Source organism: Cydia splendana, chromosome 3 (assembly GCF_910591565.1).
Source record: "Cydia splendana chromosome 3, ilCydSple1.2, whole genome shotgun sequence".
NCBI classification, from domain to species: domain Eukaryota; kingdom Metazoa; phylum Arthropoda; class Insecta; order Lepidoptera; family Tortricidae; genus Cydia; species Cydia splendana.
In genome coordinates, this window is record NC_085962.1 from 18,862,500 (window position 1) to 18,882,810 (window position 20,311).

The 20,311-nt window shown below is 39.5% G+C and overlaps 2 protein-coding genes and 1 long non-coding RNA gene across 3 annotated transcripts in view; 2 read left to right on the forward strand and 1 right to left on the reverse strand.

Annotated features, from left to right (window-relative positions):
• LOC134789384 (uncharacterized protein KIAA0930 homolog) overlaps positions 1-20,311 on the reverse strand; it is a 77,811-nt gene that overhangs the window by 45,256 nt on the left and 12,244 nt on the right. Inside the window, exon 3 of the mRNA XM_063760016.1 lies at positions 14,553-14,735. Within this exon, the coding sequence (XP_063616086.1) occupies positions 14,553-14,735 (183 nt within the window). The remainder of the gene's footprint in view (positions 1-14,552; positions 14,736-20,311) is intronic.
• Positions 12,188-15,159, forward strand: LOC134806838 (phosphatidylcholine:ceramide cholinephosphotransferase 2-like). The gene is made up of 2 exons (XM_063780233.1): positions 12,188-12,617; positions 13,193-15,159. The coding sequence occupies exon 2, from the start codon at positions 13,222-13,224 to the stop codon at positions 14,509-14,511; it is 1,290 nt and encodes a 429-aa protein (XP_063636303.1). The 5' UTR covers positions 12,188-12,617; positions 13,193-13,221; the 3' UTR covers positions 14,512-15,159.
• Positions 15,325-18,708, forward strand: LOC134789416 (uncharacterized). The gene is made up of 2 exons (XR_010144061.1): positions 15,325-16,130; positions 16,161-18,708. It is a non-coding gene; the product is annotated as an uncharacterized LOC134789416 (long non-coding RNA).

Consider the following 20,311-nt stretch of genomic DNA (forward strand, 5'->3'; position numbering starts at 1 on the left):
GCATCCAACCCGCCTCACTCGCGGGCGATGGAAATAGTCCTAGGCTTGTAACGCCGTCCACACTAGAAATGGGCCGAATATTCGGTAATTATTAGGTATTCGACATATTGGGCAAGTTTTCCAATGTTCGTAAATATTTTTTATTATGTTTGTCTTTGCAAATCGCCACACTGTGATTGTAACATCCAAAATTGTCACAAAAAATTACATAACATTTTAATTTTTTGTACAAAAATATTTTTTTGTATGGAAAGGTATAATAATTATTTTAAAAATGAATTCCTCCTCCCTAAATTATACGAAAATGATATATAACTTGCCCTAGTTGCTAAGACTAGGAAGGAATATAGCATAGATTGGACCTAGGGAGCCGACCCTTTCACCCCCCCTTTTTGGGGGGTCTGCATGGTACGATCTCCTGGCTACCGGGCCAGATCAACTTTGTTTGACCTAAGGAACAATCGTGCCAAGCGGCATCGCCTGAGACTAAAGTGCATGCACTTCCATACATTTGTGTTTCTTACTAAACCTACTATAGGAAACGATTCATCTTTGGCTGTTAATGTAATTAAAGTGTTTTCAAATAAAATAAAACTATGAAAACAGGTTATATCGCGTATAGTGAATTTATAATACATCCCGACGTTTCGAACCCTTTACAGCGTTCGTGGTCAACGGATAACGGGTCATTGTCATCCTACGTATGTGAAGTTTCAGTTCAATCGAATAATGGGAAGTGGGTCTAACTGAGCATGCAAGATTTGACACGAACATACAAAGATACATACAATCACAGAAAAAAATAAAATCTTGTAAAAACTGATTAATATAACAATAACATTTGAGTTTTGTAAGTCGATCGATAGTTTTAGATAACAATGCAAAAAGTTAAACGCATACCTAGCATGCGTGTCGTTATCTTAAGCCGATAGCAACTGACTTGCTGAATTGTTATCATTATCAATGCAACAATAAGATATGGTTCACTGGACTTCCTTCGCCGAGACTTATCCATTATCTTTTCTCTTATCAACCCTTCCCTTATCTGAACGCTGAGCCATTCCTATCTTATTTACCAGAGATCTGTCATAGGGAGCAAGTAATACTCAATTTAGGAATTTACTAGGAAAAGCAAACATGGGTACGGGCCGCGTGATGGAAAGCGGAAGCAGCCAGAAGAGTCAAAGGATATATGGTGAGAATATTTATATGTATGTAATGGATCCATTGACCCCTAGTTTACAAAATACGTGGATAATTCATCGCGTACAATGCAAGCCCGTATAAGTACATACATATTATTAAATTTAAATTATCGTGAGTCATGTTTCGGATCCGTCAGCTATATTTAAATATGTGCGATAAATGTTGCATTTTAATTTTAGACTCTTACTCAGCTTATTCACAAAACTCAGCAATCCTCAAATTATTGTTAGTGTCCGACCGAAGGTTCGGTTTCGGTTTCGGTTTCGGCCAGTTTCGGCCAAAAAATCATGTTTCGGCTGTAGTTTCGGTTTCGGCCAAAAAACGGCCGAACCTTTCGGCCGGGCCGAAACTTACGAAATGGTACTTCGTACTATGAAACTAAACTATGTGACAAAGACCAAAAGTTGGGGAATAAGTAGGACAACAATATTAATATGTACCTACATATACTGATTCATGTATAGGTATAGAAATTAATTGGTTAATTATTATTATTAATTGTATAAAACACAATTCCACTAATGAGGGCGCCACTAGACGGTCGACGCAGTCTTAAGAGGCTGTTAATACCTATATCGCGCACACTGTCTAATTGTATCGGAGTAAATGAGATAGCACTGTCGCATGTTACTGGGCCTAGGCAAAGGAATAATAAGAAAACTCATCATCTTCCTCGCGTAATCCCGGAATTTTTGCCACGGCTCATGGGAGCCTGGGGTCAAATTGACAACTAATCCCAAGAATTGGCGTATGCACTAGCACCCAGAGAGTAAACTAGGCCTTATCGGGACTAGTCCGGCTTCCTCACGATGTTAACTTTCGAAAAACTTATTGGTACGAGCCGGGGTTTGTACCTGCGACCTTCGGATTAAAAGTCGCACGCTCTTACCGCTAGGCCACCAGCGCTCAAGGAAATATGTATCTCGCTTTTTAATACAATGGACATTGGTTGGAGTCTGTGCTTAACTACTTATCCTGAAACCTGAAGCACGGCTTTGACTTCGCATGAAAGTTCGCCTCACTGGGGCACTTCGGATGTTTAGGCCCAGGTGAAGATCGGTAGCCGGCCTTGCGATATTGTCAACAAAAAATTCGCGCTCGCTGCGCTCGCGTTTTTGTTTGACCCTGTATCTACATGTTGGCTTGACTGGTGAATCAATAGAGTTAGACCAAGAAAATGCTGCAATCATTTTGATAGCATACGCAGTGAAACTAGTGCAAATGTTATTTATACGTCATAATTTCATAGAAGTTTTGACGTTTAAAATAAAATAATCGTTGCAGAATTATCTTGGTCTAACTCTAGTAATTTTCTTAAAAAACTGCTTAAGTAACATCAATTTCAAGGACATTGGGTGTTGACAGCCCCATAATATGTGTGTAAAAGCGGTTTTATGACATTTTTTCAACGATTTTAACAAGTCTACAAAAGGTTCGGTTTCGGTTTCGGTTTCGGCCGAAACTAGAGCCAAAGCCGAACATTCGGTTTCGGTTTCGGTTTCGGCAAAAAAACATGTTTCGGTCGGACACTAAGTTTTAACACATAGATATCAGTGAATGAACATGGGTCAAAATGATATAAAAATAATAAAACCATTTATCTATATATATACATATTTTTGATAATTTTATCCGTTTTCATTTTGAGTTTTAGTCGTGTGTCGATAGATGGCAGTAAATTTACTGTGACTACAAAATTTACTATGACAGGACCCCTCTATACTATCTATTCTCTTTGTCCTGACGAATCTACGTGCAGACCCACATTTTCAACGAGTACAGAGTACAGATATAGCTGTATATAAAAGTGGATAAAAATTTTTAGGGACCGAAGTTTTCATGTACAGTCGCCATCAGATATATCGGAGCGGCCAAGGTGATCACAATATCTGAACACGCACTCTAACGTCTTGACAATAGAGGCGTGTTCAGATATTTGTAAGTACTAACGGCAATTCTCATGACCATCTTGAATCTAGTCTCTTTGCAATAAGGTTACGAATTGTCGGTTAACATTGTGGGCGGTACAGTGACATTTCTAACGATTACAGTTAATATTTTATTAACTTCCTACCGTCAGCTGGCGTGAACGTTGACGGACAATACAAATAGCCTTCTTAAGAGGGGGCTAACGCTATATTGTAGTCTTTATTTTGATTTTTCTACACGTTTGAATGAAGGGTACATGTTAAAAAAAATCACACTGAAAATTAGTTAAGTTTCCGTGTGATTTTATTTAAGTTAACTTATATTTTTGTAAGGGCAGACTCCAGCCAAAACAAGGTTAAAGTTGGCTCAATAGAAAAAAATCACGTAAAATGTCTAACTTTCATTTATTTTGAGTTATGTTTCGTACCCTGCATACCATAACTACCTATACTTTTAGTATAAACTAGCTAGTGATATAGGGCCGATTTACATGTTTTCTAAGCAAAGCTTGGTCTCCCAGGTACTATTCAATAATATAAAGCCTGACCAGTAATAAATGATCAATTGATCATTGTCAAGAGGGCGCTGTTATTCTCATGTAGGTATAGGGTGACAGTTCGGTATAGTATGAAAATATTAGTTCCAGTGAAATTCCGCAACATGGCACGTGATCATCTATTCCTGGTCAGGCTTTAACATAGACGCAAGAGAAACGAGCCGGTGTAGGTAGTAATTTATTTGCATTGTACTTACAGTACGCGAAACGACTACCATGTAATGTCTATCTACAGATCTACACACCCGGCACTATGAATCCTTTACGAAGAGCGCAAGGCAATCACGTTAGTGCAATTTTACATATAAAATGCAATGCTGAATTGCATCTTGCAACTTTTACATTTATTATGAGTATAACGACGTCTCATGTTCAGTGTTTGAGATATTTTTAACTTACATTTTACACGATGACAGGTCATAAACGTGAACGCGACTGGAATAAACGGTCATTTTTTTTGACTTAGCTTGGACGACGGTGACGGTATAAAGGTACTTAACCATAAAGCGAAATATGTAATGAGATACGATACGCGTCGATACGGCTTTCACCGTACCCAAACTCCAAGCAATTAGAAACTTTACGGGGCTGATTTATTTAATTTAAGTTTTATCCCTTTCTTACAAATACATAAATCAAAATGACAGATAAGGACAAACGATTTTATTAGCTAATTGAATTTTGTAGCGCGTTTATGAATAAGGGGGTAAATTAGTAGGAGTTACACCTATGAGTGGTGACTGTGAGTTGTCCCTATGTTCTAGTTGTAGTTGGAGTGATCCGCTGATCTCTTAACCTCTACAATGAGTTTAAATACAGTAATTGCTGGAGGCGGAACGATTTGTTAAGGATAATTTCGCTTTCGACAATTGAAATCGCACCAAACTGGTCCCGATCTAGTTAACCTACAGAAGCGTTGTGCGATTTTTATATTGCAATTTTGATATTGTTTCAACAATGAAGATTTTTAAAAGACTAATTGGAACATATGTAATTTTAATACTATAAAACTATGATCAGAAATTATCATAACACGAATGAATGTCGACCTGATAAGTAGGTATAGGTATAAGTAAGGTTGTTACTAGATATATGTAAGTAGATAGGTATATTGAGAAATTTACGAGCATAAATAAGTAACTAATATTATACAGGGTGGAAAGGCACGACGATCCTTTCCGGAAATGGGAGATAGTTTAGCCTAAGCTCTATATTTTCTCCATAGAAACTATGTTCATATGGGCAACCGTTTCTAAATTATGGCCTTTTAAACATCCATGCAAAAAACTACTTTGTTCTAACCCTAACAGGTGACAGGGTCAATGAACTTACTTGTAAACAATCAGTATACGACAGGAAATTATGCTAATTTGTTGCCATCTAACCATTTTTAGTCTGCTTACAACACGGTAAGAATCGTTGCAGGATTTTCGCTTTCTTAGTGGTTCCACTTGTTCAATACTTGAATGAAGTAGTTATGTTATTCCTTAATATTAATAATACTAACCACAACATTGTTTACAACGACAGTTCAAATCGCTCGTCTTATAAATATCTCTGGTTTCCTTGACTGATAAAAAGGTTTTAGTTTCTTAACACGTTTCACAAAATTATTTTCGAATAATTGGAAACTATCTAAAATAATAAAAAATTACACCAAATGAACTTGCAAAAATGAAATACTAAGAATAAATACTTCTTCAATACCAAACTAACAAACCTTCTTGCGTGGTAGGAAATAGACAAGACGTCTGATGTTTGAAATTAAATTTTCATTGAACTTTACTTATTTAATGTCATATTCTTCAAATAAAAATGCCGTTGTTCGATTCTCGTGGCTATTTAAATTTGTGGGGCTGTGTAAAAGATATGGTGTACCAAACGGAATGTGAAACTGCGGACGAAATGAGACAAAGGCTAATTGGTGCTTTCTGAGGGGGACAATCTGCGGAGGAAAAATGACGAAGAGCATACACTATCGCATGTGCATCGACATACTCGGGCACGGGCGGCGGCGGCTTTGTAAGACACGGAGGTACATTTGAACACCGTATGTGAAGAGAAGATAGTGTTAAATTTTGGCAAAAATTAACTATCTAAGAAAGTAATACAATTGTTTGAAATATTTTTGCATTCATTTGATTTATTTGACATTTATGCGTTATTCATACATCATTGCGATTCTGTCAACGATCGGAAAAACGTGTAAAGTCCCGAGTTTTCCCGACGGAGATCTTTAATCTATAGCCGTGATGTGCACATGCTATAGGGTTGTCACCACAGTTAAAAAGTAGTAAATTTGCTATTTTAATTTTTTACTCAATTAACGATTCTTACCATTACCAATCGTCTCTGTATCACTTAAACGACCTAATACTTCCGGGAAGGATCGTCGTGCCTTTCCACCCTGTATATCATTGGTGAACATTTTTGCTACATCTTGTTGAATCCGACAAAATAACGTCATACACTCATGTCATCATACGAATTTCGGTAAACAGACCTATAAAATCAGACCTGCGTTAACGATTCCAATAACATTTACCTATCTACTCTTTATTGCTTACCTCAAAAGATTTAAGATCATTAAAACTACACTCATGGACGAATTTAGAGGAACGCAAAACAAGACCCAATTACGATGGAATCATCAATCATGCCTAGCTTTTAGTTTTCCTGTCCTGCTAGTCTGGTATAGTGGTCGGTCCGACGACGATAGTAGAGTCTCTCTCTCTGCCTATACTGCACTGACAAGCGGCTCTTGCCAAATTATGTCGTCAGACTACTACTCATTTTCACGAAATGGGCCATTTATGTCTATTAACTACGGCTCATAATACGGCTGCAATTTCATATTGATTTTATATCGTTTCACATTCAGTTAAATAGCAACTTAGCGTTTATTTATTTAAAAAATATTGCACAAAATAAAAACGAATGTACAAATGGTGGACTTGATGCCCTAGTGATATTGTCTACCAGTCACCTAACTAATCATAACGCGAACGTGATGAGGCGCGGTGTTGGCGGCGCCGAAGAAACAAACCTACGACCGCATATCGGTCCGTGATCGAGATGCGAACCCGAAGCGGTTATTTTTTGGGATAAGGAACGGAAGGGCCTACGGAACGCTAGCCCGACTCGGTCTTGGCCGTTTCTTTATGAATAGTGAAGCAGGTAGGCCGGAAGGGTCGGCGGTCCCCAATTCCCCATTACGCAACTCCGGAATCCGTCACCAAATTGGGACGAGATATCCCCAGCTAGGGCAATTTTGTGTCGCAAACCGAATAAGAATAAAAAATATTGTGAATGACGAACTATATTTTAACGAAATAATCGCGAATAAAATTTCACTCCCCGTTCATTTAATTGACCTTTATTGATTGCTAGCATAGGCACAGAATAAATAATAGTACTAGGTACAGAAGACTCACTCTCTAACGAAACGCGTCTGTTACGATCAGGACAGATATGGCCGGTAGGTGACGACAGCGCCACGCGCGGCTTATGGCACCAAAATTGGTGTGGAACGGATGTACTTTTAGCTACCTGTAGCAAAGCGACCAAATCGCGGAGTGAGCCACGCCTGGCAGGGGCGTATTTACCCTAGGGCCAAGGGGGCCATGGCCCGGGGCGGCAGGCCGCAAGGGGCGGCGAAGCCGCCACCTCGCGGCTTTTTTTGGGCGCCTTTTATAATTAAACTTACAAGGAAGGGTACCCAACTGTCCGACACCGATTTGATTTATTTTGATATACTTATGTTATAGAGTGAAGCGGTGGTGGCCGAGTGGATATGACTTCCGACTTTCGATCCGGAGGTCGCGGGTTCAAATCCTGGCTCGTACCAATGAGTTTTTCGGAACGTATGTACGAAATATCATTTGATATTTACCACTAGCTTTTCGGTGAAGGAAAACATCGTGAGGAAACCTGCATACATCTGCGAAGAAATTCAAAGGTGTATGTGAAGTCCCCAATCCGCAATGGGCTAGCGTGGGGACTATAGCCCAAGCCCTCTCGCGCATGAGAGGAGGCCTGTGCCCAGCAGTGGGACGTATATAGGCTGATTATTATTATTATTTTATGTTATAGAGTAGTCTAAAATAACGGACACGTATTTTTTTTAGCTGCCCAAACTCAACCTGTTAGGAGAAAATGGCCTTCAAAGTACTGAAATTTGACCAAACCGTCTAATTTCTGAGAAGAGACTTGTTCAAAAAAATTGATAATTAATTACTGGTTTCGTTATATGTTGGAGAACATGAATAAAGAATGGGGACGTGTTTTGTCATTTCACCACAAACTCATTTTTTATATAATAGGTCGCATCGTCATTGAGTGACAAAAACGGGCCATATAAATCTGTATCTAGAATAGTGAGATTACTGACGTCACCTTTCTGCACTCAAAAGAATAAAAAATTATCTACCTTCCACTATCAGCGAAAAGCGCCTGAATAGCTTAGCTCTTCTTAATATAGAAGCTGAGCTGACAAACGTTTTAAATTACGACAGCGTCATTGATGATTTTGTCAACAAATGTGTACATAGGAAAACAATGTAAATGCCTATGTGAGTAAATGGTAAATGTTTAGTTTTTTTTTTATTTCACACCCCAAAGATACTTGTTGCAGGTTATTTTTTCTTAAATATAATACTTTATCGTCACTGATGAAGGGGGGCGGCAAATCAAAATGGCCCGGGGCGCCAAATTTGTAAATACGCCTCTGACGGCTTGGCATAGGTACCTAAGGATATTCTGTTTTTTTGTCTGAACAATGAACCCTGGAACAGTATGGGTCTGGCACACGAATTTTAACCTACTTTAATTAAACTATGGTTAGTAGGTAAGTAAAACTATTTACACCTATTTTAAATCCAATGGTTCATAATTCACATAACACAGGGTGAATTTTTTTATCACCAACCATATTCTGATAAGACTCTGCATCCAAAAATGATAAGGTGAGACGAAACAGTCGAGTCATTATCAGATGACTCGTTATGTAAAGCGAATTGAAATAAATTCAAGATTGAAATTGAAAGCGCATGATGTGCACATGCCATTAGACGTACTATGTACATCGTTATTAATATTTGCACGCCTTTTAATGCAAAATAGTTGAACCAAATTGTACCTATTAACCATCTTACTGTACACTATTTAATGCAAATAAATTACTTACTTACTATAGCAGGCGTGGCTCACTCCGCGATTTCGTCGCTTTGCTACAGGTAGCTAAAAGTACATCCGTTCCACACCAATTTTGGTGGCTAGCCATAAGCCGCGCGTGGCGCTGTCGCCACCTAGCGGTCACATCTGTCCTGATCGTAACAGACGCGTTTCGTTAGAGAGTGAGTCTTCTGTACCTAGTACTATTATTTATTCTGTGACTATAGGTACCTACCTATCTAAGATGCGATGGCCCTAAAATGTAATGCCCAATACCGAATACTAATCCCCAAATATTCGGCCACGCTTTCGGTCTTTGAACATTTTGAGAAGAGAAAACTGTGCTTACTTTGCTTAAAATAAATGTGCATATTTTGACGAAGCATGTTGCAGATGTTTTTTGCTTGATTATATTGACGATACTTTTTGCTTAATCAATGTACAGTCAGAAATACTATTCGGTTAGCGCCTTTGCATACAAACTTCTATGCAGTGGGGGTTACTTTTCTCTGCAACTGACTGTACTTACATTACTTACATACTTTAGTATTCAATACATATTTGCCGAAGAATTTTGTATTGATTGTTTACGAGTAGGTAGGTATTTGGTAAACTCGATTTAATCACCTACCTGACCATAATTCCAGATATATCCAGGATAAAACCTTCATTCGACCAATGGTGACATTGGTGACTAAACTACAACAAAAATGTACACCTACCTACTGCGTTTACATAAGCGGTAGGTAGTTGAATCATGAACCCATGACTCATTCAGTTCAGAGTTTATCTTTAGAGTTAGAGTAAGAATTGTTTATCTAAAGTTCATATATATTTAACTTTAAGTAAGTATATAATACATATCATTATTATCATCTCCTGGTCGGTTTCGACCATGCGTTGGCTAATATCAAACCCCTCTTATATCTCCTTCGAACGGATTTCAAATATTTGCCGTTTTTATGTAGTCGCAAATTATCGCCTATGCCCTTCATATTGAGTAAGCTTGTGATTTTAGCCGACGCATGGCGACTGATGGATATTAGTGTTTTGTACTTCTGGTGTGATCCTTACTGAAAATATTGACCTACTTAATTATAAATAATAATAAATAATCATTTATTTCAGATCATATTAACAATCCATAGAATTTGTTAGTTTGTCTTAAGCTACGTACCTAATAACTAGTGTTAGTATTAACATTATCACTAATTAACCTACACTAAACTACACTAAAGAGGAACTGCAGAACATACAGATCGCCCAGTCAGAACCACCAGGTGCCTCCATATTCGACAGTCGTATCTATCAGATAATACTTTCAGAAAGCTGTTGGGACTGCTTCTCGCTCGTTGCATTAAGGACACTGAACGCTTACACAGGATAGCATGGAACCCGTCGGTGCGCGCCTCTGCAAACATCATCGAGGCGCTGCAGAACCGGGACAGCCCCAACAGCATTCTGAAGGCATTATTATATTGCACTCGGAGAGCATTTGCGGAACGCTGGGTGTATCTAACCCACAGGCTGCTCGTGTAGAATGTAGAAATTATAATAATTAAAAATTTATTCAAATTTAATGATTTTAATCAATTGAATGATTAAGTAGTTAGCCCATATCGAGGGTAAATATAGAAATCCAGTCCGGAAACAGTCGCGCAGATATACAAACCTAACTAACAACAGCAATTTAGTGGTAGATAAAGCATTAACACAATACAATAAGGACAAATATGATTATTACATATATTACAATTAAACAAACATATAGACCACATGTTATTTGTCGAAGCGAATATATAATACCTACATATAAATGTCAACATATGCTGAATAGCTTCAAATTGAAGATTATTTTTGTAACAATTTGTATACGATGCATTGATTTTTTTTTTGCCTAATAAATTCTTCATGTAGCGGACGGTGTACAAAATAACCTGAACACAACTAGTTAAAAGAATATGATTTGTGTTTTATCTCTACCTACGAGTAATTTTAAATATTTTAAACAAAACAGACCCGACTACATAAAACAATTTAAAATGTCATAATTTTATTTTATATTTGTAGCAGTTGCAACTGCACTAGTGACTGTATAGAAACTTCTCTTGCCTTATATTAGGTCATTACCTATGAAATTGGCGTTTTGTTCGGAGAATTTCAACGAAACACGAATTTCCATACAATTAATTTTGCGGATATTTTTTTGATGGCTAATTCAAACCAAACAAAATTTTTCCAGTAATTTTTGACACCTTTAAGGTATGTTTTCAATATCTCCATTTCTTGAAAATTGGTACCATTAGAAAAATATAAGTAATTTTAATACTCGAACCGACAGCACATGAAAAGACCTATTTTCAAGGCTTAATTCTGAACACTTAACAATAAAAAATAACAATTAATTGTATGTAAAATCGTTGTTTATTGAGTGCACTGTAGTTTTATTGTAATTGTGTATGTACTTTTGTAAAAAAAAAAAACTAGGATCAGACTTATATCTATGAACAAAAACGCCAATTTCATAGGTAAGGACCCAATATATCAAAAAATGTGACGAATTAAGAACCTTCTTCTATATTTGAACTCGGTTAAAAACTCAAATATACTATGCAAGAGTTTGTAGACGAGGCGTACCGATAAATGAGGGTGTATATCGGAAGCCGTACCACTAATTATAGGTATAGCAATCAATGGCGTCCCGCCGTCGCCAGTGCAGAGTCTGCCCTCCTAAGCTAAAAGGACGTATTTTCAATGAAAATTTAATGCAAATACCGTTTTTTAGCTTAGGAGGGCAGGGAGGGTCGCGGGTTGCGGTCGGGCGCTGTCTGTCTAACTAATAATCTAATGCCATTAAGCCACACATACACCTACACCTATGAAGCACCGAATATTTGAAGATTTTGTACAGTCAGCATCAGATAGATAGTGACAGCCAAAGAAGCCAAATATTTCGAACGCCCTTTTTGTAACGAGTTTTTGGTAAGAAATTCGTACCAAGAGATAAAGATAAGCGAACACGCCGGCGTCTCACGGACAATCCTACCGAAATAAATATAATTGTTGTGTATAGTTGTTTACGTTTAAAATGTAAATATCGTAGACCGTAGGTGTTAGTGTAGGAGTAGGCGTACTACGAGTCATGAAGTCGGGACCTGCGGTCTGAAACCGGTTCTCACAAATAATTGAACAAGATCTATAACTACACCACATTCCTTATAAAAATTTCTAATACACATTTAATGCATACCAATTTGGTAATGTAGGTAATACAGTAATGGCCGGTATCGATACATTTTGTGTGTAAGTAATACTAAGAATTGGTCGTTAGGGTTGAATGGAAACGTTCGCTTCGGTCAGCTGTGTTGTGGAGCCGGTAGTAGGGGCCGCGAGCGAGGGAGCCTGCGCCGTCTGTGACGTCACGCACGTAATTATCTCATTGAGCCGAGCTCACCCGAGCGCGCCCGACGCCGCCCGAAGCCGATCAAAGCCAACCAGTGCTACATGTTTTCTAGTACGCGGCCGACACACACCACGCTCGAACGTTCCGTCGTTATTTATAATCGTCAAACAGTGCAAGCGGTGCCTGATAGATGCCCGTCGCGAGTGCCGTTACGCTAACAGTGAAGTGCATACGATTTCGTTTAGCCCTCATTTGTGTGAGTGATTTAGTGACGGTGAGCATTCCTCCGAGCCCGCAGCCGGTCGTCGGTCGATGAGCGCTCCCGCTGACGCCAAGGAGCACATTGATCGAGTGAGTTTCCGTGCGCTTTCTAACGAATTGTGTGCCCGGCCAAAGAGAAACCTGTTGTCTGTGCGCGCGTTATGTGTCGGGATGCACGACGCGCTAATTATCAACTGACAGCGACAAAGGAGCACTCCCCGCTCCGCCCCCTCGCGCAATCATAGCCGCGGTCTTTGAACCGCTCACATTCACAATTTGTTTACTTACTCGCTGAATATTCTAGAGATATCACGCTATAAACTTACATTTGATACATTTGTTGTTATGTTGTGTCACGATGTTTAGACCGCATTCGTTGCTCACGGAAAACGGAATGTCAAAATTATTAATTACCTACCTACGAAACCGGTTAATCGGCTTACGAAGGTTCATACCTCCTCATCTAATACATCTACATGTACTTTAACGCTCATAGAACTGGATTCTCACGTAGATAGTGATACAATGTAGGGTTCCAGTTTGAAGCGTCGAACTATTTCGAAAGGCGCTCGGAATAATGCAACCGACGTAATTTATTCATTGCGCTCGCATCGCAACTGAAATAGCCACTTCCGGTGATTAACGTTGTTGTTTTTCAATTTCAGGCTCGATCCAGCAGCCAAATGGAGAGTGGATGACGATCTCGGCCCGCTCCCCGGACAAGGAGCCGTCGCCGCCCAAGCAGATCAACCTCGCCGAGCCGCTCGTCGAGTCCGTGCGCGTCTACCTCGCCAATGAGCTGCCCGACAAGCAGCTAGCGCCGCCCGCGGATCCGCCGCCGCCCGGCGATGTCGACGTCGACATAGCGCAACACAACGCCCACGAAGAAATCAAAGGCATCAACTTCGAGCGCCTGAAGCGGAATGACCTGAACAACAACGCCTCTCGAACCGAGGGCGAGCGGCCGAGTGCGAACCCCGAGATGCCCAACCAGGCGGAGCTGATGCAGCGGCAGCCGCTGCTGGCGCGCGCCGCCAAGACGGACGCGCCCGCGCCCGGCACCGACGAGTCCGACCCCGACCAGGACCACTCCCCGGCCCGCGGCGACTTCATCGTCGAGATCCCTCCAGGCGCGCGCGAGGAGCGCTACCCTAAAGAGATATGGAAAACTATAATTTCCTTTTTCTTCCTGTTCTTATGCGTGTGCATCAACATGATGTCGCTGTCGCTGGTACACGAGCGGGTGCCGGACCGCAACACGACGCCGCCACTGCCGGATATCTGGCTCGACAACGTGGCGGCCCGGGACTGGGCCCTCGCTGTCTCCGAGTACCTCATCATGCTGTCGACGACGGTCGCCATGATGGTGGTGGTGTTTCACAAGCACCGCTTCATCGTCGCGCGGCGGTGTTTCTTCATCATCGGGCTGCTGTACCTTTACCGCTCGGTGACCATGTTCGTGACTGTGCTGCCGATGTCGAGCACAACGTACTTCTGCAGCCCTAAGAGCAACAGCACGACGCCGCTCCTGGTGGTGAAGCGCATGTTCTACCTCATCTCCGGGTTCGGGCTGTCCATCAACGGCAAGCATACGTTCTGCGGGGACTTCATCTACTCGGGGCACACGATGGTGCTGGTGCTGTCGTACCTGATCGTGGCGGAGTACTCGCCGCGGAAACTATGGCCCGTGCACTGGGGCCTATGGGGCGCGGCGATTCTGGGCGTGGTGTTCGTGCTGCTGGCGCACGGCCACTACACCGTGGACGTGATAATCGCGTACTACGTGACGACGCGGCTATTCTGGACGTTCCACTCGCTGCTGGTGACGCCGCACCGGCACGGGCCGGGCCAGTACATGATCCAGCGCGAGTGGTGGTACTGGCTGTTCACGTACCTGGAGCGTAACGTGCGCGGGCCTGTGCCGCGGCGCTACGACTGGCCGCTGCCGTGGCCGCGCAGCAAGCTGTTCAGCCGGCTCAGCTAGTGACGGGAGGGCGCCCCGCCGCCCGAGCGTGTGTGACTCACCTTCTGCGAGTGCCGGCGCAGCACCTGTAGTTCTTTGGGGCTGGTGCGCGTGCACACGGCCAGCGTCAGCGTGTAGTCGAACTGGTGCACGATCAGGTTCAGGTACACGGTCTCCTCCCAGTCGATCTCCGGGTCGCCGATGGGTAGCTTCTTCGAGTCCTTGCGGAACACCTCCACGTCCGTCTGCAACAGACAGGCCGTGACTGACGGGGTCGGACAAGTGTCCTATGTGATAACCGATAAGTGAGTTTTCCTAAATGTCTAGTGCAAACTGTTCTATAAACTTGTATGCTTTTATTGTTGAATAGAATAAGAGTTTTATTTAACGAGGACTGTTATCGTACGGACGATCAATTATTAACAACCATCTGTTGATAAATACATATAAATCTTTTTTTATATAAATTATAAGTTTTATAAGTGGTTATGGAGCGCGAAGTGTGGGAAGGACGCGATATTTGATAACCAAATGTACTGTGATTTGGAATGTTTCCGAGGATGCATGAGCGGGCTGCACCGCTAAGTACATACATAGCATAATGAGAAGCCTACTATAAGAAATAATATTTTTATATTGTATAAAATAGAATACATACTGTTGTTTAAAGCTACTTTTTGTATTTCCAAAGAATCTAATAGTATTTTGTAACTTCATCCAAATGGTGCTATACTGGAATTATCAGCGAGCCATCGCTGCCCCCAGTCACAAACTAATATGCTATCTACAAAAAGCATTTTAGTGCAAAATATCATATACAGGCTGATTGGAAATTCGCCGTATTCCTTGAAAGGGGTTATTCTTTGGGTCATTTGCAATGATTTAAGTCCAGTCAACCAGGGGTCAAAACTCATTGGTTTTCAAGTTATTTGAGTTTTTAGTTTTTTGTTTAAAAAACCTGCCTGTCGACTAAAAAGTGGTAATTGTGAGAAAACTACTCAAATTTGGAATTAAAAAAAGCATTCATCTAATAGCCAATAAACTACTGATTACGTGAAATAAAAAAAGATTGCCAAAACTTTCCAAAATTAAAAAAAAAAAAGGATTTGAAGTCACAATTTTTTGTAATTGTCCCAAGACTTTGTAACATTTTAAGGCATTACTTAATTTCTCTTAAAGTTTTTAAAATAATAATAATAGTTAATAGCAGAGCAGGCGGAAGACTTGACCTACCGCCTGCACTGCTATTATTATTATAATGTTACAAAGTCTTGGGAAAATTACAAAAAATTGTTACTTCAAATCCTTTTTTTTGGCAAGTTTTGGCAATCTTTTTTTATTTCACGTAATCAGTAGTTTACTGGCTATTAGATGAATGCTTTTTTTAATTCCAAATTTGAGTAGTTTTTTCACAATTACCACTTTTTAGTCGAAAGGCGGGTTTTTTAAACTAAAAACTCAAATAACTTGAAAACCAATGAGTTTTGACCCCTGGTTGACTGGACTTAAATCATTGCAAATGACCCATAGAATAACCCCTTTCAAGGAATACGGCGAATTTCCAATCACCCTGTACAATAGTAACGAATTGACAAGCAATGACGAGGACAAACTAGCTTTTCCGATCACAATCCACACATGTCATGGCTGTAGAGCGAATAGAGTACGAGTATTTCAAAATAATTTAAAGGACCTATAAACGTAATGAAAAGAAGTACACATGAACGCAATCTGATTAATTTAATTATCAAACGCTCATTGTTGCATAATGAAATCCTGCGTCGAATCACGATATAGCACATATTTGCGCTGTACCACCGATAGCGGCCGACAAAACAAAACCAGACTCTGGAATTATCGACTATTTTAAAAGCTATTTATTTGCATACAGTCAATTTTTCATCACACTTGCTCGCAAATTGTTGAAGAGGCTAGAAAGTGACCAATAAATGGACGAGTTAGTTTGAGCCTTCGAAGATACAAGTCTACGTATCTATTACACTTTCGGCGGAGTCATTAGAATAAAGTGCTATTTTACAACTAATCGTAAATCGCTAATCGTTTTACGAAAGTCGACACTTTCATATTCTTACTTATCTTAAATCAAAATTCAAAACGGCCAACCTTGCAGTCGTGTTCATTTCTGTACCTATGCATTACCAATACAGAAATTGCCACTTTACAACTATTTTCACTTGAATTATGCATTTTAACAACTAATCTCATAATTGGATCGTCTCAAAAAATTACATACTTACATCATGCGAACCTGCCGCCTATTTGTATTTATTTTCTAACTATACTTTAACGCTTAAACGCGCTTTATAAGACGAGTTTCAGGACCTATAAACAACCTTTCATATTAGAATGAAAAGCACTACCATAAATTATCTAATAAACTTCGTGCGTTGAGTTGGTCAAGTCAAGTGCCAACCAATCAGTGAGTTGAAAGTAAAAGTGTAGTACAATATGCTTATAGTACAACTAAAACATTGTTGGACTGTTTGGTTCAAGGGGCCCCGAATAAAGACGACACACGTTTGCGCTAAGACAACGAAACGGTCTCTCTCTATCACTCTTATGCGATACCGAACGATCGTCATCTTCGCTACGGGCGCAGCTAAACGCTCTTTCTATAGTCAAGATTTAGACTATCTTATCTATTGCTACATTTCCGAGCAGGGGCGTGAAAAACATGTTATTCCACAGGGAAATAATGAAATTTTGCAGCAACTTTGACGAGTGGATTTTTTTGTTAAAAAAGTTAACTGTGTCCTCGTGAGGCCGAAGCCATTTTATGCTGTTTTGAATTTGGAACTTTCTTTTATTTCTAAGAGTTCAAAACTCGAATTTAATTTGTACCTGTACAAGTACGCCGACGCGTACTGTACAGTCAACTTTAATTTCCGACCCATTTTGTACCTTGTCACAGTGACAAAACAATGAGGTCTCTAGCGACTTTCATATTAACACCGAAAAAAATATTTTTCTACAATACTACCAGGACGCATATAGTAGGTAGTTAAAAATATAGTAACACCTACTAAAACCCGGTAGTAATAACAAAAAATGTTGTATCGTGTAAAACTTGTTTTTTAAACATCACTGTTTAATTCTAGTTAAATGAAATTTAGTACTGCTTACAATTTCGTTATATATGTAAAGATGCAAGTGTTGTAAATATTAAACGTTTAGACCTACAGCAGGCGTGGCTCACTCCGCGATTTCGTCGCTTTGCTACAGGTACCTAAAAGTACATCAGTTCGGCCCCAATTTTGGGGTTTGCCATAAGCCGCGCGTGGCGCTGTCGCCACCTAGCGACCATATCTGTGCTGATCGTAACAGACGCGTTTTGTTAGAGAGTGAGTCTTCTGTACCTAGTACTATTATTTATTCTGTGCCTATAGACAATTTAGTACAGCTAACCAGATTCTGGTTACCAGTACCAGGTTTTTTTTCAGTGAATTGTCACTGTGACAGGGTACGAAATGGGTCGGAAATTTAATTTTTTGACTGTACATTTAAGTCCCCACTGAGTGCATTACTAATAGAAGTTATTCAAAACATATTTTATCTTGAATATGTACATAATCAGAAAACGTAAATTGACAGTAGCGGACGTGTATTTCATGAGATTAGATAGTTGTCGTTTACTATCTTTTATGACTAAATTATTGTTATTTACGCGATTTTATGTTTTCTTATTTATTTTTATATAAATAGGTAGGTGGGTAGGTGGTCACATGGCGTATAAAGTCTTTGCCTTAATACCTACAGCCTACGCTACGTGCAAAAAATGAGGAATCAATAAATTTTCTTGTAATTAACTTTTATTTTTGCGTACAAATGTGAGTAAAGATGTAGTGCATAATTGTTTTCCATCGTATTTTCTCGAAAACGTCCGTATGTGTCATGTTATTTCAGTCAACCTCAGTACTTTTTGTACCGAGACTGACTGAAATAGCAAGACACGTTCTTACGTTTCCGTGAAAATACGATGGAAAATAATTATGCACTACATCTATATGTATTTACTTGCAAGTGTGATGAACTGATGAAAAACATTGTACATAGCTCGTGTCGTGAATTATTTTATTAGACTCTAGTTTGTAATAATACTCTCACCCTCGACGTTGCACGATGTATACTAATTTCAACGTTAAGAAAAAAAAAATTGTTGGAAATTTTGGTTTTTAATATTATCTACATACAAGTCGATTTATACTAGCTTTTATTTACTTTCACCTCCCCCGGACGTCAGTTTGTAATAAAATCAAGATAACGACAAGTTGCTAAGCGGACCGGGTGCATATTCAAAATGATCTGAACACAACTAAATTAAAAACGGTTACTTTGAATATTGTTATCACTTACAACGCCAAGCGCCTCATTTCTAAATTTTCCAATACAAAATGACAACACCATGAATGTTCTTGGCAGTGAATGTGTTAAGAGGACACACTTCGGCCGCTTCTCCATACAAACGTATTGACATTATGGAAAATGTTTTAACATATTTTGATGTATATTAACCATAGCTATGCCCCTATGGTTGTCTTTTTTCTATTTTTTGATTATGGTAAAAAATATGAGCGAAAAACAGATTTCATACAAATTTTTAAATGCTGCTAACAAAATATCGAAAAAAATCAAACGTATGGGCACAGTTGTGGTTGATATACAACTGTTAAAATATTTTTAATATAATGTTAATATCCAGAGAGTAAAATGAAAACTATGTTTGTATCAAAAGCACATTTCGCGCGGCCGCGGTGTAGCCTCTCCTCTTGAGAGTAAAAACGAGTGTAGATTTTTGATTGATTGCGAATGGACACCTCACCCGCTAGCTATAGGTACTTCTGCTGATGATACTACGCCCCTTCGTTACTAAACGGAATTTTTGATTTAGGGGTAAAGCTCAATAGGCATTTTAGCCCGGCCTCTGCCCAAGGTACTAGGTACTTGCATAAAGTCTAGGGCGCCTAGCCAAGATGACAACGTTGGTAGAAAATGCCAATCGAAACTTAAATAAGGTTGTCTATTGTTTGTCCGAACATTATATAAAATAATACTCATATGCCCGAATTTTATTTGCCCGAATTTCATTTGCCCGAATTTCATTTGCCCGAATTGTTTGTTTATCATAAAAATGATGTGACATACTCTTTGTTTACCCGATTATTAGATTCCAGAACGTACGAGTGCCATACGTGTTGTTGTCCATATTATTAATTGTAATAATATTATTTAATAGAATATTTAACCTCACCTAACCCACTTTTCCAGTAGTATTTCTTTTCTGTAAGGGTCGCAGTTCAAACCTAACCTAACCCATTTTTCTAGTAGCATTTGCTTTCTGTAAGGGTCGCAATTCAAACCTAACCTAACTCACTTTTCTGATAGCATTTCTTTTCTGTAAGGGTCGCAGTTCAAACCTAAGCTAACCCACTTTTCCAGTAGCATTTCTTTTCTGTAAGGGTCGCAGTTCAAACCTAACCTAACCCACTTTTCCAGTAGCATTTCTTTTCTGTAAGGGTCGCAGTTCAAACCTAACCTAACCCACTTTTCCAGTAGCATTTCTTTTCTGTAAGGGTCGCAGTTCAAACCTAACCTAACCCACTTTTCCAGTAGCATTACTTTTCTGTAAGGATCGCAGTTCAAACCTAACCTAACCCATTTTTCTAGTAGCATTTGGTTTCTGTAAAAAAAATATATTATGGCTAGTGATAATTATGGCTTACAATGATGATGACAAATGATATTATTGAAATTGATTTTATGGGAAACAAAGTTTCTGGCACGTGACTAATATAGTAAACAA